We start from the raw sequence: 27,313 nt of genomic DNA on the forward strand, positions 1-27,313 counted from the left end.
AAAAACTGTATGTCATATCTTGTTGGGAGATAATTCCACCAATTAATGTGTGACAAATGGCTGAGAGTAGGAGACAGTTATTCTGAATATTTAAAAGTATTTTTTTGCTCTCCTTTCAATACCATAGCCATCTGATCTCTTCTCACACGCAGAAAACACTCAGGTGAACAATAGCTGTCAATGAAGATGAGGCTGCCAGGAAGCCCCCCCAAAAAACCTAACCAGTGGTCCCGTGATCCAGATAAAATGTCCATCTTTGCATGTCATGGTAAGCCATACATACAGTATGGCTTACTGTGCTCAAATGACTGTTTCAATTCCTCCAGGGAGTGAACAAATGGCAATCCTTGTCTTAGTGTTATGTCTGAACTAGGGATTGAGGTTTGTTTTGCTAAAAATACGATGGACAACCAAAGGTTTCTTCTTGGTTCACCCATCGTGATTTGCTTGCTCGAGTGAAACAAACAACGATCCCTGGTCCCAAACTAAGCCAGGGGTTGTGATCTGTTTCTGGTCAGCAGAAGTGCAAAGGTGCTAAACAGGTGCACTTTGCCTGTGCATGGTAAGTAGGACTGGGCAATATATCGATATATCGTCCAAAATTGGTTTAAATTCCATATTGCGATATCGGTTTCATAATTTTTGACCTGGCAATGTATTGCGAATCATGGTGTGTGTGTGTGTGTGTGTGTGTGTGTGTGCGCGCGCTATGCAAAAATCACAATGTGGGGGAAACTGTGAAGCCAGTCAATGCCTCTACATAGCTCCATCCTTATTTCAGACATCGTGATATATTGGTATAGCACGCTGTTTAGCTGGTGATTTATCACAATGTTCTGCCCATAGCGATTCAGCAGACTCCTCCTCATCACAGAATCATAGAATTGGAAGGGACTTTGAGGATCATCTAGTCCAGGCATAGGCAACCTCGGCCCTCCAGATGTTTTGGGACTACAACTCCCATGATCCCTAGCTAACAGGACTAGTGGTCAGGGATGATGGGAATTGTAGTCCCAAAAATCTGGCAGGTCGAGGTTGAGGTCGAGGTTGCCTATGCCTGATCTAGTCCAACCCTCTGCAGTGAAGGACTATGCAGCTGTCCCGTACGGGGATCAAACCTGCAACCTTGGCATTCTCAGCACCATGCTCTAACCAACTGAGCTAATGAACGCTCGGCGAAAACTTCTCTATGCAGGCAATTAAGAAAATTTCTTTCCATAGTCGATGGTCTCAGATTTTAATTTTTTTATGTGTTTTTATTATAGATATTATTGCAAGCCACTTTGATATTTTTTAATGGCATACTGATGTATACATATTGTTATAAATACAGAAATTGTATAACTTCCCTACATACAAATCAGAATGACTTTTCAATAAACAGCCGCCATCATGTAACTTCCCTGCAAACTTTGTGCAAACAAATCAGAACGAATGCTCAGTAGACAAGTCATCTGCAAGTGACCCTAGTTAATTAGAATGAGCTTCTCATTGCCTGCAAAGCTCTGTGCCCATCCCTCTTACTGGCAGAATTAGCAAATACATGCATATTTGCTTAATATGCATGTATAATTTATATACAGGTCACAAAATTTCACTTCTATTGGCACAAGCTTAAGCTGCTCTGGCACAGATTTCTGACTCTTTTCCCCCCAGCACAGAGTACACAAAGCCCTAGAGTATGTGCCAAAACGATGAATCTAAATCTCTAAATTAGAGGGTGGTGGGTATATCCTGCAATAAAACCAGTGCAACTGGTTAATCCAGAACAAATTTGAGGAACACGGCCAGCAGCATTCCTCAAGTCAGTGGTCTTCAGATATCTATGGTCTTATAAAGTATAAGCTTCCTAAGAAAATACATTGATCAGTACAGTATTATCAACCTTCTTATTGCTTCAACATACTGAGATGCTTTGATGGGTCTGGATTTGGAAAGAACTAGCGGTTTGTAAAGGGACACGGGTGGTGCTGTGGGTTAAACCACAGAGCCTAGGACTTGCCGATCAGAAGGTTGGCAGTTCGAATCCCTCCGACGGGGTGAGCTCCCGTTGCTCAGTCCCTGCTCCTGCCAACCTAGCAGTTCGAAAGCACGTCAAAGTGCAAGTAGATAAATAGGTACCGCTCTGGCGGGAAGGTAAACGACATTTCCGTGCACTGCTCTGGTTCGCCAGAAGCGGCTTAGTCCTGCTGGCCACATGATCCGGAAGCTGTACACCAGCTCCCTCGGCCAATAAAGCGAGATGAGCTCCACAACCCCAGAGTCGGCCACGACTGGACCTAATGGTCAGGGGTCCCTTTACCCTTTACCTTTAGCTGTTTGTAAAACGACAAGTCTTAATCTATGACATTATTAAGAATATCAGTGCAGAACTCTGGTTTGGTAAGAATTTTTCACACTTGAGATGGGCCCATTGGTAGAGCACATGCTCTGTGTGCAAAATATCCCAGGTTTAATCCTTGTGGCATTGCAAGGTAAGGTTCGTGGGTACTCTTTGGTGAGTGAATGCCAGCAGGGATTTAAAATCACAAAATAGGCAATGTCTTAATGAGTGATATCTTACGTGGCTGTCGTGCTCCTTTGGGATGATGAACATGTGAAAAGTGTGTTTTATTTCGGGGTTAGGGGTGTACTTACTACTGCTGTTTTTCTGTGAAGTTTTGGGTTTTATTGAAAATTTTTGCCTTATATTCTATTTTATAATTGTTAGGAATTGTAAATTTATTTTTTACTGCATAAACCCGGACACTGAGGTCCAGCTCCAAGGGCCTTCTGCGGATTCCCTCACTGAGAGAAGTGAGGTTATGGGAAACCCGGCAAAGGGCCTTCTCCGTAGTAGCGCCCACCCTGTGGAACACCCTCCAATCAGTAAATAAATAACTATCTGACATTTAGAAAACATCTGAAGGCAGCCCAATTCAGGGAAGTTTTAAATTTTTGATGTCGGATTGTGTTTTTATTTGTTGGAAGCCGCTCAGAGTGGCTGGAGGAACCCAGTCAGATGGGTGGCATATAAATAATAAATTTGTTGTTGTTAGTTAGTTTTATTCATATATGTTGTTGTTGTTTAGTCGTTTAGTCGTGTCCGACTCTTCGTGACCCCATGGACCAGAGCGCGCCAGGCACTTCTGTCTTCCACTGCCTCCCGCAGCTTGGTCAAACTCATGCTGGTAGCTTCGAGAACACTGTCCAACCATCACATCCTCTGTCGTCCCCTTCTCCTTGTGCCCTCCATCTTTCCCAACATCAGGGTCTTTTCCAGGGAGTCTTCTCTTCTCATGAGGTGGCCAAAGTATTGGAGCCTCAGCTTCAGGATCTGTCCTTCCAGTGAGCACTCAGGCAGTGGCGTAGCGTGGGGGGTGCAGGGGGGGCGGGCCGCACCGGGCGCAACATCTGGGGTTAGGGCAAATCCATGGGTTAGGGGGCGCAAATCCACGGGTTAGGGGGCGCAAATCCACGGGTTAGGGGGCGCAAATTACTTGCCTTGCCCCGGGTGCTGACAACCCATGCTACGCCACTGCACTCAGGGCTGATTTCCTTAAGAATGGATAGGTTTGATCTTCTTGCAGTCCACGGGACTCTCAAGAGTAGGTGGCCTAAAAATATTTTAAAATAATTTTTTTAACCTGCTCCAGAGGGTTGAGCAGTACATGAGGGGAGAAGAAAGGAAATCATTCTCTCTGGCAAGCAGGAATGCTTGTGCTGATGGAACCATCTCCTTTAATTGCACCCAACGATTGCACTAAGATTCTTTTTGGTCTGGTGTTTTACCAGTGTTTGTGGGAACCTGGGGGCACTGATGCTTTGCTCGAACTCACGGGGGCTTATCCGAGCAGTGCTAAACCTTTGTTTAACCTTATGTGTGGCCACAGCCTTTGTGTTATTTCTGCATATTTCCCTGTGGTGATCTGCAAGTTCCTGCATATGAGATGGTGTCGAGAAATAAGGCTGAAGTCAAATTCAAAGGCATGTTTTGAATCAAAAGTGCCGCACACTGAACGAGATAAATGTTAATCAAAGGTCAACCACTTCAACAAGAGGAAAGACTATTATCAAGCTGAAACCTGGAGTATCTGTGTTTGTAAAAACCTGTTACAGATTCTGTCTGCTCTATGGAGACAGTATCATTATAATTTCTAACGGAGCTCCACTGCTAACACTCCTGCTCTCTGATTCAGACTCAGATATGGCACGTTGCCATAGTCACTCAATCTAAATGCGTTTGCCAAACTGCAATACCTTTCATTCATATTATTTGTAACTCAGAGGAAAGCCCTGATTGACGTATGACTTCACTGCACTCAGACCTCAGAAAAGAAAGATGAACAACACTTGGAAATTTCTTCCACAGGGCTCTTCCGCATGACAGACCTTTTCCTGACACTCCCCCACCTCACCCCCCAAAATATACAGCTTCATTAATGTGTGACTCCGAAATTCCAGATTCCCCCCCCCCAACTGATGCCAAAGTTTTGTGCTAGCTTTGTGCTGCGACTCTGCATTTTGGGCTACCACCACCCCAAATTGAATAATTGACAAAGCAATTAGGAGTCACAAGTTAATGCCAGAAGTTCCAACGTTGTCCGATTGACTCCAAAAGTGGCGTGCTGATTTTGTGCCGTTTTATGCCGCAAGCCCCACTTTCTGCGCAGCCCCCCAAACTGAGTAATTGACACACAAACTGGGGGCCATAGGGACACCCTAAAACCCAGTGTTGTCTGATTGACTACAAACTGGTGCAGCTGGGGTGAACTGGGATCAGCTAAATCACTGGGATAAGCCAGAGAACTAGAGAGCTGGGATGAACAGGCATAAACTGAGATGAGCTGGCAAGACGGCTAGAGAGCTGGGATGAGCTGGCTAAAGAGCTAGATGTCTGGGGGCCCAGCTATCTAGACATCTGGGGGCCTATCTGGGGCCCAGCCATCGAGACATCTGGAAGACTGTCAGGGGCCTGGCCAGCAAGATGACTGGGGCCCCAGTTGTCTAAACATCTGAGAGATCATCAGGGGGCCCGGCCATCTAGACAACTGGGGGTCCAGCCATCTAGATGCCTGGGTGCCTGTCTGGGGCCCACCAGGGGAGCTGGTCATTTAGAAATCTGGGGGCCCAGCAATCTAGATGTCTGGGGCCCCAGCTGGGGGCCCACTTGTCTAGACATCTGGGAGTCCAGCCATCAAGACATATGTGAGTCTGTCTGGGGATGCTCTGTTTAGACATCTGGAGTCAGCTTTGGGGCCCTTCTGGGGGCCTAGCCGTCTAGATGTCTGGGGGCCAGTCTGAAGGTCAGCATGGGGGCTCGGCCATCTAGACATTAAGCACATCAGGCTATATTGTTCCAGCAATTCTGTGAATGATTCCTGACCCCCTTAGCCCACCTCCACCCCCATATCACAAAACACCTGGTGGCAAGAGTCCCTTTACAAATTCTTCCTTCCCAAGTGTAAGGTTCTCGTTTGGCCCTTGGGACCTTCCGCAATACACAGCGCCCATCCCCCTCAATACACAGTTTTGGCCTGGCTGTGATGTTTCTTTCAACCATGACTATGCTTTCCACTTAACTGGCAGGAGACAGGGGGGTTTAGTGTAGGAACCTCTGAAATGGAGCACCCTGTATCAAACACAAGAGTCACATTTGATGCTCAATTCCTTTCTCCCCCTGCCTGCCCCCACTACCCTGAAAGTGGCCTCTGGAACTTTGCTCAGAGGCAAGAACAGCCATCAGGGTGAAAATGGTTCTCTATTCCCTGGGATTATGGTGTGCCTTTCTCTGGTATGAGTACAGATGAAGAGTGGCCCCTAATCTTTGTAATAACAGCCCAGCAAAGGGACAAATCGCTGCTAAGCTGCACCCACGATTGTGAGGGCTGAGGCAGTTGATGAGGATGCCTCCCCAGCTGTTGCCATTGGCTGTGGGCTGCCTATGATGTCACAAAAGCCCGTGGCAGTTGAGCGGACAGTTGAGCGGCCAAAGGGTAAGCCAAGGCAGAAGCCTTTCTCTTTCCCAAAGAGAAGACAGTGGGCAACAGCTATGGCATTAAGCTCTGGGTGGTCTCCTTCCACATCAGACAAGGTGAGGTGACCATCTATAGCAGCAAGATGCTACGAAACAATGAGAAGGTAAGTTCATTTGCTTTGTGAGATTGTGGCTTGAAGGTGGCTGATCTACACAGTCTGAAGCTGGCTGGTGCCTGATGGTGGAAACTGGCAGATACTGGTGGGTGGAAGCCAGTGGAGTTCGCATTTGGATGCTGCTGGATGCCGCAAGGCTGATATCTGTGGGTGGAAGCTGGATTAAATTCACCTTTGGAATCCTGTTGACAGAAGCTGTGTGGATATTTGTGCGTTGAAGCTGGGGCTTATATGTAAGCGAACGAGAGTGGCTGATGAGTGGAATGTGTCTGCGTGCGCATGAATGGGGAGTTTCAAATGTGCTTGAGGTGACTCATATGTCTGGGCGCATTCAGGGGGTGGCACAGGTCACACCTCCATATGTGGTGTGCCTGGGAATTACATATTCAGGGTGTGAGGGAGGTCACCCTCCAGGGTGAATGGATGAACCAGTGGATACTCATGGGTGGAAACTTGTGAAGCCAGGGGTGAAGTTGCCAGGCAGTAGCGAGTGGAGATGCCTGTGTGATGCTGTCAGATGGTAGACACCCCAACCACTGAGCCTGTGTTGGCTTTCAGTGATCTCTGAAGCCTGCGAGGTTTCTCCTGAGAACACCCATGGAAATACGGAAGAGAACGGCAGCTGCAATATTCACCTTTCAGTGATTGCTGAAGAGGCACCTCATTACTCTGGCTATTGAGACGCAAGTTGTGTGCTTTCACAGAATCATAGAGTTGGAAGGGACTCAATGGTCATCTAGTCCAACTCCCTGCAGTGCAAAAAACCTAAACTAAAGCATCCATGACAGATGGCCATCCAACCTCAATAGGCCCACCGTATTCCTGTGACTGGGGACGTGGGTGGCACTGTGGGTTAAACCACAGAGCCTAGGACTTGCCGATCAGAAGGTTGTCAGTTCGAATCCCCGCAACAGGGTGAGCTCCCATTGCTCGGTCCCTGCTCCTGCCAACCTAGCAGTTCGAAAGCACATCAAAGTGCAAGTAGATAAATAGGTACCGCTCCAGTGGGAAGGTAAAGGGCGCTTCCGTGTGCTGCTCTGGTTCGCCAGAAGCGGCTTAGTCATGCTGGCCACATGACCCGGAAGCTGTACGCCGGCTCCCTCGGCCAATAAAGCGAGATGAGTGCCACAACCCCAGAGTCGGCCACGACTGGACCTAATGGTCAGGGGTCCCTTTACCTTTTATTCCTGTGACTGTAATCTAACTGCTTTTAATACTTGGTTTTAAATTGTTGCGAGCAACTTTGGGATCTGAGAGTTAATAAATTTAATCACCATCATCAAATGGGAGGTCAAAGACACCAATGAAATACAGCTAAATCATACTCAGTTACTGGATTCCAGACGTCACAGGTCAGACAACACCGTCTTCTTCCCTTGTTGCAATTTTTTACAGCTTCACTGCTTCCTGACACATGGCACACTTTACGAACTAGTTCAGTGGATTCTCACCCTCTCCCTCTCCCTCTCTGCTCATTTACCAAAGAGATTTCAAAAAATTTGACTCTACCGCTTTTGCATCCCCTTTCTTCCAGGACTGAGCAGCTGGAGGTCATCTTTCAGCTAGATTTTCATATTCCTCAAGTACAGTTATGTGTGGGGAGCAAGGAAGCGTCATTATCATTTCCACTCATTTTCTGCAATTGCTCCACTTCTCCAGTTGTCTTGGTAAGGCACCGCTTGTCACTTAGAAAACAGGCATTTGCGAAATGTAAATGAAGCTATCCAGTCTCTTCACATGCAGGGCACTCTCACCTCAACTTGGAAAACATCTGGTCCACAAAGGTTTGCATAGGAAAACCTTTGCAAAGTTTCCAGAAGCAGGCATGTAAAGGGTGTGCTATGCTGAAGGCAAGATCATCCAGCATTGGGCATCTCATTCAAATGTGGAGTATGGCAGCTGCCCTTAGTTGTGAAGCACATTACAGTGGTATCTTGGTTCTCAAATGCCTTGGTACTCAAACACCTTGGTTCCCAAACGCCGAAAACCCAGAAGTTAAGTGTTCTGGTTTTCAAAGATTTTTTGGAAGCTGAGCATCTGATGCAGCTATCAGCTATTGTTTCTGGGGCACCTGCACCAGTCAGAAGCTGTGCCTTGGTTTTCGAACATTTCGGAAGTCAAACAGATTTCTGGAACGGATTAAGTTTGGCACTTTTGTTTTTGCTATTTATTTTGCGTTTTTTGTTTTTGAGGCTCTTTCGATTAATTTGTTTTTGTAACTGTGTGGAAACTAGTTCAGCTACTGATTGATTGATTGTGTGACTGTGGAAATGGATAAAAGCCCCTCATCCAAACAATGACTATCATCAGTGCAGGTAAGAAAATTTTAGTTTTTATCATCTACAATACTGTCTTGTTTATTTTATAGTACAGTACATTGGTTATTGCTTTCATTTTATGGATCAATGATCTCGTTAGATAGTAAAATTCATGTTAAATTGCTGTTTTAGGGGTTTTTAAAAGTCTGGAACGGATTAATCCGTTTTGCATTACTTTCTATGGGAAAGCACGGCTTGGTTTTGGAACAGACTTCTGGAACGGATTAAGTTTGGAGGAGAACCAAGGTACCACTGTAGTTTCTTTCGCTATGTAAGCTATGGGGGATGTTGCTTCTCAACGTCCTGATTTCAGACTAGCAGCATTCCTTAGTTTCCTTGCGTTGCATTTAGTAAAAGAATTTCTCTTGCTGACACCCAACTCGCCTCTTGCTGTATACACAGCATGCATCTAAAGCTCAGCACTCGCCCTGCAAAGAATCCTGGAAACCGTTGTTCGCTGCTCCCGGAGGTATAATTCCCAGCACCCTTAACAAACTACAACCCGCAAAAAATCTTTGGAAGAAGTCGTGCATGACACCAGCCCTAAAGTATCTACCCTGGCTCCTGGTACGTTCCTGAGCACAATTCAAAGTGTTGGCGTTGACTTTTAAAGCCCTAAATGGCCTTGGAGCATCTCCATCCCCATTATTCAGCCCAGACACTGAGGTCCTCCTCCTCCTGGCAGTGCCCCACTTCATGAAGTGAAGTTACAGGGAACCAGGCACAGGGCCTTCTCAGCAATGGTGTCCTCCCTGTGGAACGTCCTCCCATCAGATGTCAAGGAGATAAAGAACTGCAATGGTACCTCGGGTTACATACTCTTCAGGTTACATATGCTTCAGGTTACAGACTCCGCTAACCCAGAAATATTACCTCAGGTTAAGAACTTTGCTTCAGAATGAGAACAGAAATTGTGCAGCGGCGGCGCAGCGGCAGCGGGAGGCCCCATTAGCTAAAGTGGTGCTTCAGGTTAAGAACAGTTTCAGGTTAAGAACAGGGCTCCAGAACAAATTAAGTTCTTAACCCGAGGTACAACTGTATACACTGTTTTAGAAGACATCTGAGGGCAGCCCAGGATAGGAAAGCCTTTTAATGTGTCATGTTTTATTATGTCTTTATATGTGTTGGAAGCTGCTCAGAGTGGCAGGGGCGACCCAGCAAGATAGGTGGGGTATAAATAATGAAATTATTATTATTATTATTATTATTATTATTATTATTATTATTATTATTATTATTATGTATGGTGTATATACACAGTGGGTGTTATATGTATACAGTGCACTGTTTTAAAAAATGAAAACCGGGTACCAAATTGGCCACTAAGTGCCAACAGCCAAGCACACCTGCTTCCTCTCAAACTTTTAGCGCAATTGTCTTTCAGTTGGAAATGTGCAGTGCCCAGGTGCGCGTCAAGTCCCGCGGCTGAAGGAGAGTACTCTTTCCAAATTTCGGAGTCACAAAGGCGCAGTCCTGAAACAGTTTCCTCGAACTCGCCGAAACTAGGCTGCCACCTGTTTCCTGAAAAACTCCCTCCCTTTCGCGGGGGGGGGGGGAGGGATCTTTCATCTTACTTGCCCTCTCCGTCTAGAAAGATTTCCTTCCGTCGACTCACCCTTAGAGGCGAGCGCCTCGAGGGCTGCTCTTTGGAGAAGTGTTGCCGCGCGCGCAGCCAAACTCGCGCTGGCTTCTCACCCCTTCAGTCGCGCGTGGGGGGCTTTTTGCCCAGCGCCTGTGGGGCGGGGGGGAGGCGGAGCCTGAGCCGGGGAGGGGACGCCTCCCGAGAGCCCTCGGAGACGCCCCACCTCCTCCTTGGCGGAGTTGAGGCGGCGGGAAGAGGCGATTTGTGGCGGGTGCCGCCGTGCGCGCAGCACGCTGGAGAGAGCGCCCGCGGCCAGGCGAGGGAGAGCCCCGACCCCGCGCCGCCCGAGGGGGCTTGGCGGAGCAGCCGCTGTTCCTCGCGCCCCCGGAGGCGGAGACCTTTTGCAGGAGCACTTTCTTTCTTTTCTTTTTCTTCTTCTTCTTTCCTCTTTTTCCTTTCGGGCCCCTGGGCGCGCCTTTCGCCCGTCTCCTCGCCCCCTCCCCTCCGCCCATGTCTTGGCTTCCTAGCTGCGATCTGCGTCGATGGAAGGAGGGAGGCGAGGGGGAGCCGGAGGAGGGGGAAGAAGGAGGGGAAGCCGCCGCTCGGGCGCGGTGGGGGGAAGGCAGTGCTCGGCTGCGTCTGTCTCTTGCCGCTGCCCCCTGAGCCCGTCGGGGGGAGTATGAAGCACCATGGTGTGGTGCGACCGTGGGGTCCAGTTGCTGCTGACCACGGTGGGTGCCTTCGCCGCCTTCAGCCTCATGACCATCGCCATCGGCACCGACTACTGGCTGTACTCGAGCGCCAACATCTGCAACGGGACCAACATCACCACGGACGAGACGTCGCCAAGCCAACCCAAGAAACTCAAGGGGGACCTCACCCACTCCGGGCTCTGGAGGATCTGCTGTATTGAAGGTAGCAAGCCGGGGTTGGGAAGGCTTGAGCTGTGTGGGGCGTGGTGGACGGAGGGTGGAGAGGGCTCTCGGCTGCTGGTGTGCGTGCGCGAGCGCGCGAGCGCGCGTCGCTGGGAAAGAGCAGGCGTCGCGAAACAAAGAAAAGATTCGGGGAAAGTGTCCAACTTCCGCGGCTTGGAGTGGCGGGCGAGAAACAATGGAACGCTTTCACTCGAAACAGGAGGCTGTGCGGACGGTTCCTGGGAGCGTTCGCCGTTTGCAAGGCGAGGGTTTGGTGCCGGCAGTTCCCCAGCCACATCCTTCTCCTCTTTCTATCTTCCCTTCTCCCCCCCCCCCCGACGCCGCGCGCCCTAGTACACACCCTCCTCTCCACACACCCTCCCCTCCAGATGCAGCCGGCCGCAGCCGAGTTGGTACCTCTGATCTGATACTGTCTGGGAGGGAGGATGTTGTTGCCTTGGCAACCGGTGTCTCTCTGATTGCTATGGGAACCGGACATAGGGAGGTGATGCTTAGCCCTGGGTGTCTGCTTCTCTCCAACCCAGCGCTGCCGAGTCGTTACCCTTTCCTGGGGCACTTCAGCTCACACGGGGAGGGAAAGAAAGGCAGGAGGAGGAGATCGGGGTTTTTCGAGGGGGAAAGTGCCTGTGTGTGTGTGTGTGGCGGGGGCGGGGAGGAGGAAAGTATTCCGGTAGCACTATTTTCTGGGGTTGTGAAAGCAGAACTGTCACTTTATTTGTACATGCGTGCCTGTGAACTAGACGGAGAGCGGTTCCTCCCGCCCTTCTAGAGTACATATCTGGGACTTACAACGGGGCTTTCTTAAGATGCCCGTTTTCTTTAACAGGTCGATGTTTTAAAGATGAGAGTAAATAAATACAAAACAATCGTTTTAACTTAATGCCGGGCTAGTTCCAGGTTATGGGGGTCTCTTTATCAATATGCCTTTCGGGGGTCCCCTGTCTTCCCTGCTACCTTCCAATCAGTACGAATTCCCCCACCTTCCTGCCAAGTGCAGGTGGCAGAGAGGTGCCCATTGTCTCTCTCTGGGTTGCATGATGGACAGGAGAGGATTGGGCCCATGGCACTGCCCAGAGAGAGAGAAACTTGCTATTTCAAACCCACCCACCCCCACCCCACTGCCACACACACACTCTCACACACACACGGTGCAACAACACCCACCATTATAAAGCCCAGAAGGAGAGATCAGATAATAAGCCAATGGGCAGATGGAGACGATCACTCACAGAGCTGCCACCTTCAGCTTCTCCCTCTGAGTGGCATGTTGGTTGGGATGGGCCAGCCTCTGAGTCAGTCCGCCAGACTGTGCTGCCCAGAAAGGGGGGGGGGTGAGTGAAGAAGAGGAGGCTGCCGCCACAGCTGCGCCTCTCACTTGCCTGAGGAGCACCCCCTCTGGGCAGGGCAGCAGCGAGGAATGGGCTAACTTCTGCCTCTCCCAGGTACACGGTGAAGGCAAAGTGAGAGGACGAGGAAGCAAGATGTCCTTTGCAGCTGGCTCTCATCCTCACCCTCTCTCTCTCTCTTTGGGTGGCACAGAGGGGAGGAATGGGCCCTGTGGCACCACCCATAGTGTGTGAGGGGAGCAGAAACTGCGGCTGGTTTGGTTCTGCTTTTTCACCCTATTCCCTCTCTCTCCCCCAGCAACATGGGGAGGGGGGGTGCAGCTTGGTGTTGGTGGACCCAGTCCCTACTTCCTCTTGCCCAGAGGGAGGGTGCAAGTGAGTGAGCAAGATGGCTGCCCACAGCCAATGAACGAGTGAGTGGAAGTCATGGCTACACCATTGCATACTCCCCTGGGTGCCACAGTTGGGAGAGTTGGGTTCGCTGGATCAGCCCTCACCAACCTGAGAGAGCAAGAAAGTGCAGGTCAGCTGGCAAGAGGGTGAGACATGAACCGCTCCTCTCCCTTTTATGCCCACACAATCTGCCTCTAGGCAAAGCGTGGTGTGGTGGGGGGCTGTGCCCAGGAGGTCCAGTTGTCTGTGTTTCAACATGGAGAGAGAGGGCAGGGTGAGCAAGGAAGAGGCACTGACAGAGCAGCCACATTTTTCTTTGGCTTTTGTGTGCTTTCTGAACAGCCCTATGGGCTCCCAGGCTCCCTGCTAGGCTGCCCAGAAGTGGGCAAGCAGCAGAAAAAGCCCATACCCCTCTTGATCATATGTTCAACACCAGTGCTCTCTTAGCTCCCTCTGCGCACTGAGGCAAATCCAATCCATACCATTGTACTTCCCAGAGGAAGAAGCTAACCGTAGCTCTTCCTTCCATCCTTCCCTCTTTTATGGACACTGGGGTCCCAACTTTAATAAAATAATGGACGGCCCAGGTAAGTCCCACCCTGCATAATCAATCACATAACGTAGCGCATGCACAACATTTATCAAATATTACATTGGTACTTCGGGTTACAGACGCTTCAGGTTACAAACTCCGCTAACCCAGAAATAGTACCTCGGGTTAAGAACTTTACCTCAGGATGAGAACAGAAATCATGAAGCAGCAGCAGGAGGCCCCATTAGCTAAAGTGGTACATCAGGTTAAGAACAGTTTCAGGTTAAGAACGGACCTCCAGAACGAATTAAGTTCTTAACCCGAGCTACCACTGTATATCAGAGGGACTGATGGGACCTCGACCCCTAGGAGTTGGCTCCTATGATGAGCACGTGAACAGCAGAAACCTGCCACCTGAATCTGAGCAGGAGGAGAAGGAAATGGGGAAGAGGGTGTGCGTTGCTGCTGCAGTTGGCACAGAGACTCTTCCCCACCGCCATCACCACCACCCTTTGGGTCCCATATTTCCCAGGGACAGCTGGTCCAGCGGCCAACACAAGTTGGGTTCTCTTGAGAACCTGGAGCCTTCAGCAGCCACCCAGCGGTGCCTACTACTCCTAGATGCCACCACCATTGACTTATAACACAGAGTGGAGAAGCCTGGAATCTCAAAAACCTTGCAATGAGGCTCTCCAGGTTTGCTTGCACAGAGATAAGCCCCGGATGGTCAGGAGATGCTTCTTACAAGGAAACACATGGCATGTTGAGGAAATACAGCATTGACAACCCGTGCAAGCCTCACAGAAGCAGCATCTGCTAGCCAGATGCACAAGCCAAGCACCTGACTCTCTGGAAATACGACACATATCCATCCATACTGCGTGCAAGGGTTCCTTCTTGAGGAGACGCCACACCCCAGCAGCCCTTAATATTTCTCCCCTGTTAAGAGAGGGATGACAGATAAGAGAGAAGCTTAGAAGGGAAAGCTGTTGACTTTTCACTTGACTTTAGCTCATGGAGTGGAGTGCGCTGGGGGGGGGGGGCAGCTTTCCTTTCCACGCGAACGCACTTGCCATATCAGCTTCGGTGCACCTAATTCAGTCGTTGCAACTTAGCACACACAAACTTTGCAAGCCAGGTTCCCCAGCTTATTCTAAATGACAGACGGGTAACACAGTAGCACAAACAAAGCTAGGAATAGTTCAGAGACCTTCGTTCATTTCGGGAGGAGGCTAAGCTGGGCTTCTAAAGCGCTATTCATGCTGTGTGTTTTTCTGCAGTGATTTAGAGGCATCATTGATTCCTGAGCTTATTTATTCAGAAGCGACATTTACTTCAGCTGAACTTTATACCTAAGGAAGCATGCAATAGGGTAGTAGCCTTAGTCTACAGGAGAAATGATTATTCAGGCTGCATAAAAGCGAAAGCTTGTGATTTATTCAAGAATGCTGCATTCTATATATATACAAGTTTTGATTTAAAGTAGAGATGGGTGTATTTCTGCATGCTTACCTTCTTAAGTAGCCCGGTTTTCCCTTGCACTTCTGGTGAAAACTCAGGAAGACCTACCCCAAAGGAATTTCCCCCCAACTCTCCCTGTTAGTACCCTCCTCTCCCCAGTCGTACCCTGTCAACAATGAGGGAGGGTGGTGTGGGGTGATTAAGCAGTGGAGAGATAATTTATAAGACCTGAGCACATGGGTGGAGGAAGGGGGTGCAGTGGGAGTGGACTGCCCCGGGTGTCTTCGCTGAGGGGGGGGTGACATTTGGCGCGACACCCGCCCGCAACTCCCAAGCCTACCCTAAGCCATCGGGGGAAAGGGGGAACTGCACCGCTTTGCTGATAGCATTTCCCCTTCCCCCTTCATTTTGACAGCTGGGAGAGGCTTTGGAGTCGCACACAGGTGGCACGCCAAATGTCCACCATTGGCGGCTCGCTCCGCCCCTATGGGTGGCTCGCTCCACGCTTGGCTGCAGGGTGCGCATGCCACTCCGTGCACCCGAGCGGCTATCCTGCGCCTGGGAGGGCACCCTCCACGCCCCGCCCACTTGGGAGTGCCCCTGCCCCGGGCAGCGCGGGCATATGCTCCGCCGCTGCCTGTGCACACTTGCAGTGCATCAGTCGTGACTCTGGAGTCTGGGAGTTTCTTGTGTACCTGAAGGAGCGTCTCCACCCCCATCATTCTGCCTGGACACTGTGGTCCAGCACCAAGGGCCTTCTGGTGGTTCCCACACTGCGAGAAGCAAAATTACAGGGAAGCAGACGGAGAGCCTTCTCGGTAGTGGCACCCGCCCTGTGGAACACCCTCCCATCAGATGTCAAAGGAGAAAACAACTACCAGACTCTATTTCCCAGCTCCCACAGTTGCAATTGATGCTCCTAAGGAGCACCCAAGTCTTGAAGAGACCCTCTGCTTCTACAGAAACCCTCCACTACCCTCTCTGAGGCCACATCACCATTGCTGGGATAAGTTCTGGGAGAGGGCAGGCAATGGAAGTGGAGAGCACCTGGCGATGAGGAATGCTGGTGCTAGGGCCAGTCGTTATCTGCGATATCCAGATTCAAGGGAATTTGAGTTTGGCTCATTGTTTTCACAGTTGGCAGGTGCCATTTCTTAACCCCCCCGCCAGTCCCAAATTTCAGTGAAATCACACAGCTGGAAGATAACTTGAAATTCAAGTCTGGAGAGGGAGGAAGAGAGATTTTGACCGGATATGATCGAATCTCAAGGAACCAGACTTTTGACTGTTGAGTGAAATGGAAAATGTGGCGTCGTTTCTGTGAATTCATGCCTTTATGGTAAAATGAGAAGTTATCCAATGGGAGTCAGCTTTGTCCTGGGTCTTGCCAGGTTGGAAACAGCCAGGACACAAAACCAGTTCTAAGCTTCAGCTGCAGTCACTCAATAGCAGCCAACAGATTGTACAGAGTCAGGGTACAGGTTCTAGTGAAACAGCATCAGACAGGCTCTGTGTTAGAAACTCATATATATACAGTAATCTAATCACCAAATGGCGCCTGACTCTTTTAAGGTCATATGGTGTGTGGTGTTTTGTTTTTTGGTCACAATATTTTTCCCCAGTAATGGGTAAATATGACATCAACAGTAGAAATTCAGTCTCCACAAACATCTAAACAAGTTAGACTTCATTCAATTTCAGAAATGTCTTATTTGCAATTCAGATTTGGCAAACACTAGATTATTATTTTTAACGCTGCAATTCTATGTGTGCCTTCTCAGAAGTAAGTCCCATTGAGTTAACTGGGGCATACTCATGGGTATGTCAGTAAAGGATTGTAACCTGATTTATGGATTTGGTAATGACTTCCTGCAAATCCATTTTATTTCTGTGTACGGGGTTGTTAGTTTTGCAGCCTGGTCCTAGCCATGTTTCTCAGAACCAAGACTCATTGATTTCAATGGGACTTTGCTTCTAAGTATGTATACTTAGGATTCTGCCATGCACTTATTTTCACCTGCAGATCCATCTAAAAGATAAAAATACTGCTTAACGGCTGAACATTTCTCAGACTGCATGATAAACTGATATTGACCTGGATAACAGCAGGAAATGCAAGTTCATTTCAGGCCAACTGACATTTTCTGTTTAAGTGCTTCTTATCCTCATTTATAAAATATCGGTTTGAAAACTGTTGCATAAAAAAAAATTAACCAGAGGATTCCCAAATGTTTTAGTAAAAAAGATGATATAACAGCATTATAGAATGGTCTCTGTTTTCAAATGCCCAACCTGGTTGGTTTTCCTTAGATGTTAAAATTTAAATAATCATATTTCCTTTCTGTTGGGGTTGATTTGCTCTAGTTAGTGCTACAAAGCCTCAGCTATAGCTACACCTGGATATTAGTAGCCTGTTCCCTAGCCTGTCTAGTACTGAGTTCCCAAAGATGGAAATAAGAAACTTAGAGGGCTGCTGATAAATGATTTTTACTTATAATTTGGCAGTGGTGTTTCTCTTAATAACTAAGAAAAATCCACTTGCCACTGCCGTCTATTCCACTAAACATATCTACTTTATGAGTAAACTTGAGCAGTAAGACATTTGCTCTAAGGGCCAAGGATCCAACCTGCCAGATGAGATACTTCCGTCAGTCCAACAGGCTACCAAAAATCTGACCAGCAAACCAAAGAAAACATGCGTTCAGATGTTTCATTCAAATTAGTATTACTATGAATGTAGTGAAATACAGGTCCATCCTTTCTCCTCAGCCAAAGATGCATTCTGCTGTCTCAAAGGCGCCGTGTCCTCTTGAAGGATATTTCCGGACAAGTGTTTCCCAAATTTGGGTCTCCAGCTGTTTTTGAACTACAACTCCCATCATCCCTGACCACTGGTCCTGCTAGCTATGGTTGATGGGTGTTGTAGTCCAAAAACAGCTGGAGACTCAAGTTTGGGAAACACTGTTTTAGGAGAAGGTAGAAGTAGCTGCTGTCCATGGTATCTCCAAACATATTGAGATCTAACATGCTTTCTTCATTGTCTCCTCCCCAGCCAATCTGAACCCTGACTGAGTAGACTTAATGCTAACTTATAGCATTAATTACCAGCTAGTTTGGGACTAAATACGGGTGTTTGGGGCCTGTGCAGTCCTTGGGGCAGATTGTTCTGGGCTTCAGGCTGCTTCCCAGGTTTTCTAGCAAACTTGACACAGCTAAATCAGCATGGCTCCTCTAACAGAAGTGTATTTAAGAATGCGATGTTTACATTTAAGAGCCACATTTTAGCCATGATGGTTGTGTATTGCCTAATGCTTCTGAATACCAATTGCTGGAAAAAACAGGAGCAGGGAGTGCTCTTGCGCAAAGGTCCTGATAGTGGGTTTTCCCACATGCATCTGCTTGGCCACTGTGACAGCGGGATGCAGAATTAGACCTGATCCAGCATTGGCCTGATCCAGCAGGTTCTTCTTGTGTTCTTAAATTCTCGCATCTAGTCACGCTGCAAAATCTTCACAAAACAAACCTGCAGTTGTGATTCCTCCCTAATATTAGCTAGGCTAAATATTAGATTTTGTTCCTCTTCCCCCCCCCCCCTTTACATTTTATGTCAAACCACCTAAGAAGCATCTACAGTTGAAAAGCAGCTCATGTATAAACTGTGCTCCTAGCCCGGGAAAAAATTATTTTTAAGCCAGAGCTAAAATAACCCTAAAATAAGTAGGTGTTGACAGTATACATTCATGTAACCTTACCAAGGGGTGAGGAACTTTTGGTCCTCTGGATCAGGCATCCCGAAACTCGGCCCTCCAGCTGTTTTGGGACTGCAATTCCCATCATCCCTGACCACTGGTCCTGTTAGCTAGGGATGATGGGAGTTGTAGTCCCAAAACAGCTGGAGGGCCGAGTTTGGGGGTGCCTGCTCTGGATGATGTTGGATTTGGCCTTCTGTGGCCTGGTAGCTACTGGGCACTGGCTACCATCCTCTTAAGAGATGTTTTCAAGGCGTTCCATCTTGGAGTTTAGGTCAAGCAGATTTAGGGATCCTGACATCTCTTGACCAAACAATCTACCTCATAGGCAAGGTCTAAAAAAGTGCTAAGAAAAAGCTTGGAGTTCTGAATTTCCTTCTCAAACCTCATCCGCCCACTGGGTAACAGTAGGCTACCAAGCTATCTTTAAAGTCCAGCCCCTCTCCACCTTTAGGATGCCCCATTTAAGGGACTCCCCCTGGCCTCTGCTAGGTAACCTACCACCAGCCAGCGCTTCCACTCCTTTGGTGAGCTGAGTGAAGCTGAGGCCAGCTTAGATGGCAGATATGGGCAAGAGGTCTCCCTTGCTCAGTCCACCACCACCAACCCTCAGCTTGACACTAAGGATATTTGGACTGCTCTGTAAAGTCCTAAACAGTCTGGGGCCTTTGTACTTAAAATGTCGCTTCATTTCTTATACCTCTGCCTGATCTTTGTGACTGAGATAAGTCTGCCTGTGCCTGCCAGCGTCACTTTCCTCAAGAAGAAATTGTGCTTTTAGTTTGCGTGGCACCAGAGTTATGAAACTCCCTGCCTAGTGAAATCAAGCTGCAATGAGTTTTAGGTGCCAACTTCAGACTATTGGCTATTTCGGCAGGCTTTCTTATGAAAATGATTTACTGTTTTTATAATCTTCTTGTCAGGTGACCCCTTCTATACTTCGTTTTCTTTCTTGTATTTTTGCTTTCATTTAATTGTTTGTTTGTTTCTGTTGGGATTTTGTACACTGCAGATATATGTTTTTTTACATGAGTTTGCAGTCTTGAAATGAATAAAATTATGATGATGGGACTTGTATTCCAGCAACATCAAGTTCCCCACTGCAGCACTGCTGTCGAGACTGTCACCATCAGGAAATGGGTTCCTAAACAACATGCAAACCTGTTGTTTATTTGTTTCTTATATATCCCGCCATTCCTCTAAGGAGCTCAAAGCAGTACCTATGTTTTGACCCCTGTGTTTTGAATAACATCCTCACAGCTACCCTGTATGGTACTTTAAGCTGAGATGGGATGGCTGGCTGAAGGTCACACAATGAATTTCATGGTTGAGTAGTGATTTGAACTTGGGTATCCCCAGTCTACAAAGGCCTAACTAGGGTCCCTTGCACCCTTGGCCACTTGTGACCAAGTGAAGATGCCCAGGTACCAGGTTGACATGTGGCATCTCAACCATCTGGAGGTGAACGCCTGGGAATCCTTGGATCTGGCCTGCTTTCACACACCAGCAACACATCTTGCAGAATTCTGTTAGTTATATTTTATCTGCACAGTCACAACAAATTTCAGGAACCAAAATTCCACATCAAAAAATACGACTTTTGAACCGCCTGTTCCCCAAATGGCAACTAGACATTCCATTTTGGCGACTAACCCTGGTTTAAGGAGCCATTTGGTGCTTAGCTTATATACCTGAGTTTCTAACACTGCTGATAGGAGATTTTTGCACATATCCCTGGGCCTGGGCCCCCCGACAGAGGCTGGTTTCACCAACCCTTAGGTTTACCTCTGCCAGTCTGACCCTTCTGACCATTACACCACACTTGCACTCATGAATCCATGCTGACATAATTTATTTATTCCATTACTCACTTTCCATGAGGCATCCCAGAGCTGACATGCAACTTTGATGAGACAGAACACCCTTAATTACGTCACATATTAAACTGTATTGGTTGTGCTAGCAAATAGTGCCTTTACAGTGACATCCTATGCAAATAAGCCTCAGTGAGATCAAGTGGCTTACTCCCAGGTAAGTATGTATAGGATTGCAGCCATAATATATCATTCAGTACATCCCTTTAGAATCAGGGTGCAAACTGCAGGTTTGGAATGCTTAATGGGATGCTTATGAAGGACATTTAAAACTAGGAATTGGCCATTAACAATTTTCTATATTATTTTTGATCAATCACTGCATAGACCTTTGCATATTGCGCTGGCAGAAAAAAACAATGTTCAATATGAAATTGACCAGAGGAAAGGCAAAAACCTTTTACTTTTTTGCTACCTGGGAGCCCACTCATGGAATACATTAAGCAGCATATACAAGGTCTTCATCTTTCATCTAACTTCCTTGAGAATGTGGCTTCCTGAAGTGGCTTGTGCCTTCTGCCATTTGGACTCTTCAATTCTCCTACTTTGGATATCCACAAAAGCTTTTCAAGTGCTTGTTTTTCTGTGCATGGATGGGAGGGACTTGCCTGTTTCTCTATAGTTGCTTTCTCATGAAAATCATTTGCTTTTAATAATTGCTGGGTCGCAATTAGCCATTTGAACTGTCACTTGTTTGGCTTCCTTACCGTGCCTTGATCAGAACATCTCTGACCAGACGATGTGAAGCAGAAATGGACAACAGGAAAGCTTATGTAAATTGTTTGCTGATAACAGTTGCAAAATATGTCTGACACTTGCAAAATTAATGCCTTGCCGCTTGTTTATGTTGCCGAGAAGTGGTGCAAATTAGTTTACGTAAGCAGAATTCTGGTGTATGTAGAATGTCTGTAAAAATGCTGCCTTTGGTGCAAATTTGCATCTGTGCTGGACAATTGTCAACACAAGTGCAAAGTAGTTAGTAGTCACAGTTCAAAGCACTATGTTGGCACAAGGGTGTGTTTGGCTTGATGTGGTTCTTATGCACTTATGAGGAATTATGCCTTGAGACAGTCAAATAGGCCTTGGCACAACATTCGGCTTCCACAGATGTTCTAGTTAACTAAAAGTAATTGCTTGAACAAATGTTTGTGACAAGCTAATGAAATGGAATTAGCAGTAAAGGTGATCCTGTCAAGCCATGCTTGTAGATCTGCTCAGCCAAATAAATTCGGGGGAGCTTCTCAAGTATTTACTTGGCAGCAGTTATAAAGTCATAGCTGCCCACAATATAATTTCAAAAAAAAAGAGCAGCTCCCAATGAAATTCTGTTTTGGCTAGATTAGGGATGTGACTTGACCATTATCTAGTATTTATTTCTTACATTTATATCCCACCTTTCCTGCCAAGGTGCCCAAGATGGAGTTCATCCCTCCCACCATGGTATTCATACAACAGCCCTGCAAAGTAGGTTAGGCTGAGAGACAACGATCGGCCCAAGGTCACCTAGTTGAACTTTATATTAGAGGGGAGGGGGGAATTGCTTTGGATAGCTGGTCGGTTCACCTTGGTCCACTTTGGGCAAGATCCAGTTTAATTCAGACCAATATGGGGCCTTGATTTCTGCTTCCCCCCCCCAAAAAAGACCCAGATATCTCCTTCGTATGTAAATGCAGATTTGAAATGTGCTGTGTCCCTTGGCTTCCATAAGGCTAAACAGAGGCTGTACCTCAGCAGTGGGGTGGTGTGTGAGAAAGCCCATCTTTCACCAATGATCCTGCTGCCCAAAATATAATTCCCATGTGTCGTTGTGGCAAGGGATGCTCCTGAACAAGGGTAGGCAATGTGGTGCCCTACTTTGTGTTCAAAGGGACTTTTATCCAGGTAAGTCTGTATAGGTTTCCAGCCTAGAAGTCCAGACCAGCATCAGCAAGTAAGGACCACCACTGAAAAGAGTCTGTCTCTTCTGCCCTCCAGATTAATTCACTCTGATGGCAGGACTGTGAGCTGAGCCTCTGTGACTGATCTGAAGGACCGGGCAGGTTAATTACAGGTGCAGATAACCTGGTCCAAACCATTTGAGACTTTAAATTGGGCCCAGAAATGCAACCAGTGTGATAGCAGATGGGTTGCCATCACAGTGGTACCTCGGTTTTTGAACAGCTTAGTTCATGAACAACTTGCAACCCGAACGCTGCAAAACTGGAAGTAGGTGTTCCGGTTTTCGAACTTTTTTTTGGAAGCTGAACATGCTCCGTTTTGAGTCCCCCCGTGTTTCCTGTTGCGCTGCTAATTTGTGTCCCCCCCCATTGTAATTCAAGCCTTCCTTTTCCGTGTTTCCTGTTGCACTGCTAATTTGCATACCCCTTGTTTCCTGTTGCGCTACTAATTTGCATCCCCCCCCATTGTAATTCAAGCCTTCCATTTCCGATTGCAATGTTTTGAGGTGATATTTGGAGCTTATATTTGGTGCTTTTGTTTTTGCTATTTATTTTGCATTTTTTGTTTTGAGGGTTTTTCAGTTAATTTGTTTTTGTTACTGTGTGGATCCAATCAGCTACTGATTGATTGATTGATTGATTGTGTGACTGCGGAAATGGATAAAAGCTCCCCATCCAAACAATGACTATCATCAGTGCAGGTAAGAAAAGAAATTAATTTTAATTTTTATCATCTACAATACTCTTTTAATTATTTTATAGTACAGTACATTGATTATTGCTTTCATTTTATGGATCAATGGTCTCGTTAGATAGCAAAATTCATGTTAAATTGCTGTTTTGGGGGTTGTTTTTAAAAGTATGGAACGGATTAATCCGTTTTGCATTACTTTGTATGGGAAAGTGTGCCTTGGTTTTGGAACGCTTTGGTTTTGGAACGGACTTCCGGAACGGATTAAGTTTGAGAACCAAGGTACCACTGTATCACTCTTCAGTGTGTAGGCTCCAGAGAGCATATTGCATAGGATAGGGAAGGAAACACACAACAGGAAGGGAGGCTGAAGAACAAAAGAAAACATAGAAGCAGCAAACGATGCGGAGACAGGGTAGGGAAATACACAATGTGCAGACATCATGACAAGAGGTAAGTGATAATGAATTGGAGAATATGTTTTCGAGGGCAGCCTTTTGCCCAGCATAATAATAATAATACGAGATTCTGCCCTAATTCCATGAAAATGGAAGTCACAAGCAGGATCCGAGGAATCCAGCCAAATGCAAAGTACACTGGCAGTGGGCGTCCCACAGTTTCTGCTCTTTGTACACATGCTGCTGATCACGCCAGCTGTGCCAGTTTAAGCCGTAGATCATAAGAAAGAAAATGCTAATCTGACAAAATATTGCATCTAAAAGTCACTAATAAGGCATTTTGCATACATATGTGTGAGCTACTGTTCTAAAATAAAAATCACTTTTTTAAAAAAATCCCCTACCCCTAGGCCTTACTTTACTAAGGGGTCCTGAGAACCCCAAGCTATTTGAAAGTCTCAAGAATAAAGCTGAAGAGGCAAGGAACTTCCCACCTTAGAAGTGAAGACAGGCCCCAAAATCCAATTATTCTGGACAACAGCCATAAGAGAAATACAGTGGTACCTCGGGTTAAGAACTTTATTCGTTCTGGAGGTCCGTTCTTAACCTGAAACTGTTCTTTACCTGAGGTACCACTTTAGCTAATGGGGCCTCCCGCGCTGCCGCCACGCGATTTCTGTTCTCACCCTGAAGCAAAGTTCTTAACCCAAGGTACTATTTCTGGGTTAGCGGAGTCTGTAACCTGAAGCGTCTATAACCCGAGGTACCACTGCATGCAAAGTAACTAAGCAAGTATTAGTAATCACCCCAGAACTGGCCCTACTAAACATCTTCCAAGACAATAATGCCCACTCACATCACAAAGAACTGATAACCCACCGACTCTCGGCAGCCAGAAACATCATAACCAGACACTGGAGAGACCTGTCAGGAGTAAGCATGGACGAATGGTACCAGATAGTATGGGAAACAGCCCTGCTAGAAAAATTAACCAATAAACTGAAACTGACACAGGGACAAATGGAAGAAGACGCTTTCACCCAGGTATGGCTCCCCTTTATCACATACACAGCCCAACAAGACAACGACAAGAATCCACCAACAGCATACGAATCAATATGGCTAACCTGATCCAAAAACACGCACCCACCCCACTCACACAGCCAATCACAACCAACCAACCACACCCTAGGCCAACCCCAACCTCTCTCACGACCAAAGGAACACAAGCGAATAGCAAAGAGAACCTGCACAAGCGATGCTGACATAAACCCCCATTTTATTAAGTAAAATAGAAACATTGCCACCTGACCCCACTCACCATTCCCCCCTCCACCTCTTCCCCCGTTTTCTTCCTAATGTAACACTAATGTCTTAACAGATCTGTAGGAAATGTAACTTGAAGAAGGAGACATTGCACATACTTTTGTAAACCAATAAATCTTCAATAAAAAATACAAAAAGAAGTGAAGACGGGCGTAACCCCTCACACACTCCCTCCTGCTTTATGCTGCCTTTATCGTAATGCCCTCCAAGCTCTCTGCAGCCAATGGTTGTTTCCCAATACTCCTCAAAGCATTTAAGCAGGAAAAGCTGCAGGCATACCAAAAGGGGATGGTGTAGACATTTTTAAAAAGCAAAGGAATTGTCTACAGCATTGTCGGCAGCAGCACAGAGTTGGAACTCTGGGGGCGTCTGTTCCTTTGCAGAAACAAATCTCTGGGCCGTTGGGTCAATAACTGTTGTGCCCATGTAACATCGTCATATAGCATAACAGGGTGAGTGATAATGTGACAACAGGAGCAGCTAACACACACCTGATGCAGGTGAGGCCTTGGCTGAGATAACTTGTTATTCCATGGCAGTGGGTTGCAGCCAGCTTAAGTTCTGTTCAGAGCAGACCCCCTGAAACGAATGTAGCCAAGTTACTTTGTTGTTGTTTAGTCGTTTAGTCGTGTCCGACTCTTCGTGACCCCATGGACCAGAGCACGCCAGGCACTCCTGTCTTCCACTGCCTAGCCAAGTTACTTATGTCCATTAATTTCAATGGGATTAATGTTAGATTACAACCTCAGTGTCTAGGTAAGGGAACCTCATGCGTGTGGTTCACAACATGGTTCCTTTCCAAGCAGATTCTCCCTGCTGTGAAGATGCCATCCAGACTGACCATGGGGAAAGCTGCTGCTGTGGTGATGTGTGGATCGAATATGGGTGCAATGGATTTGAAGTGCAGGGGCTTTTTGGACTAGTGGACACATTTCAAATGCTGGGAGTACTAGAGCACCAGTCAAGAAACAGGTGCTGTGTGAGGGCATGGCATAACACAAAATTAAGAGGCAGCCACCCCTGGCAACCTTATCTATGTTCTGCTATTCTGGATTGTAGAGATGATGCAATATTGATTTCAAACACACAAAGATTGGTACTGTTGCAGTCTAACAGCAGCACAGAGCATTCCTTGGTATACAAGGTGGCCACACTCACTCTCATTTAACACAAATCATTTAGAAGGTATCTTGCATATTTTGCCCCATAACTGTCTTTCTAGGAGGGCTAGAGATTTACTTTAAAAGAAAAAAAGAAACCTCAGAGTTTAGGATACCTGCCTGGGACACCAATGAAAACCTTTGCAGATGCTGGATTGGCAACCCAAATTGTAATGCAATGGTTATAAAATCTTGTCATGTTGATCTTTTTGCTGTAGACCCCTGGACATCTGTTCTTCAATACCTGCAGACTGCAGAGAATTCTGGGGCATGTTTTTGGGTGCATTCTAAGTTGACATGGGGTGGTAGGTAGGCTTGGGCTTTGGGCATTGCTCTTGTTGTTGTTTAATCGTTTAGTTGTGTCCGACTCTTCGTGACCCCATGGACCAGAGCACGCCAGGCACTCCTGTCTTCCACTGCCTCCCACAGTTTGGTCAAACTCATGCTGGTAGCTTCAAGAACACTGTCCAACCATCCCATCCTCTGTCGTCCCCTTCTCCTTGTAGCCTCCATCTTTCCCAACATCAGGGTCTTTTCCAGGGAGTCTTCTCTTCTCATGAGGTGGCCAAAGTATTGGAGCCTCAGCTTCAGGATCTGTCCTTCCAGTGAGCACTCAGGGCTGATTTCCTTCAGAATGGAGAGGTTTGATCTTCTTGCAGTCCACGGGACTCTCAAGAGTCTCCTCCAGCACCATAATTCAAAAGCATCAATTCTTTGGCGATCAGCCTTCTTGATGGTCCAGCTCTCACTTCCATACATCACTACTGGGAAAACCATAGCTTTAACTATACGGACCTTTGTTGGCAAGGTGATGTCTCTGCTTTTTAGGATGCTGCCTAGGTTTGTCATTGCTTTTCTCCCAAGAAGCAGGCGTCTTTTAATTTCGTGCTCTTAGGTCTTCATAATAAAGCACAAGCCTTGGAAGACACCGAGGGTGTAGTGATCAGGTGGGCTTAGTTACAATTGCATATATTGCAATGATTATTATTTTTTAACATACTGTTTGGAAACTCCCAACAATGCAAATCTGCTCTGTCGCAGAAGTATACAAAAGGTATTAGATGACAGAAGATGTAAAGCCCCAAACTGCCAAATGGCAATTGAAGGATATGATTGTGTGCCACTATACACAGCTGATTAAGGAGGAATATAATATTGCAAAGAAAAAGACTAAGCCCCTGCTAAACCCAGTAAGGCATATGGGAAGGAAAGAAAGCAGCTTTTTGCTCTCTGCAGTTTTATTTATTTTATTTTGTTTGTTATTTAAAAAAAGTTTTTCATCTTCCATAAAAAAAAATTATTGCCTTGCTTGGTTTTTTAATTGTATTGTTCAGTTGCACTCCACCATCCAGCCTTGGAAACAGGTGGCAAGAAGGGATACAAGGAAATGATAAGAGTAAACAAAAGAAGCAAAACATTCCTGTTGTGTCTTAGAATTAGCGCTTTGCATCTGAACCATAGCTCTTTAAGTCTAGGCAA

General features: G+C 46.8%; 1 protein-coding gene across 1 annotated transcript in view; it reads left to right on the plus strand.

Annotated features, from left to right (window-relative positions):
• Positions 1 to 10,039: 10,039 nt before the first annotated feature.
• CACNG4 (calcium voltage-gated channel auxiliary subunit gamma 4) overlaps positions 10,040 to 27,313 on the plus strand; it is a 90,206-nt gene continuing 72,932 nt past the window's right edge. The window contains exon 1 of the mRNA XM_083598942.1: positions 10,040 to 10,947. Within this exon, the coding sequence (XP_083455068.1) occupies positions 10,722 to 10,947 (226 nt within the window). The 5' untranslated portion in view covers positions 10,040 to 10,721. The remainder of the gene's footprint in view (positions 10,948 to 27,313) is intronic.

Source organism: Podarcis filfolensis, assembly GCF_964270895.1.
Source record: "Podarcis filfolensis genome assembly, chromosome: 2".
Taxonomy (NCBI): domain Eukaryota; kingdom Metazoa; phylum Chordata; class Lepidosauria; order Squamata; family Lacertidae; genus Podarcis; species Podarcis filfolensis.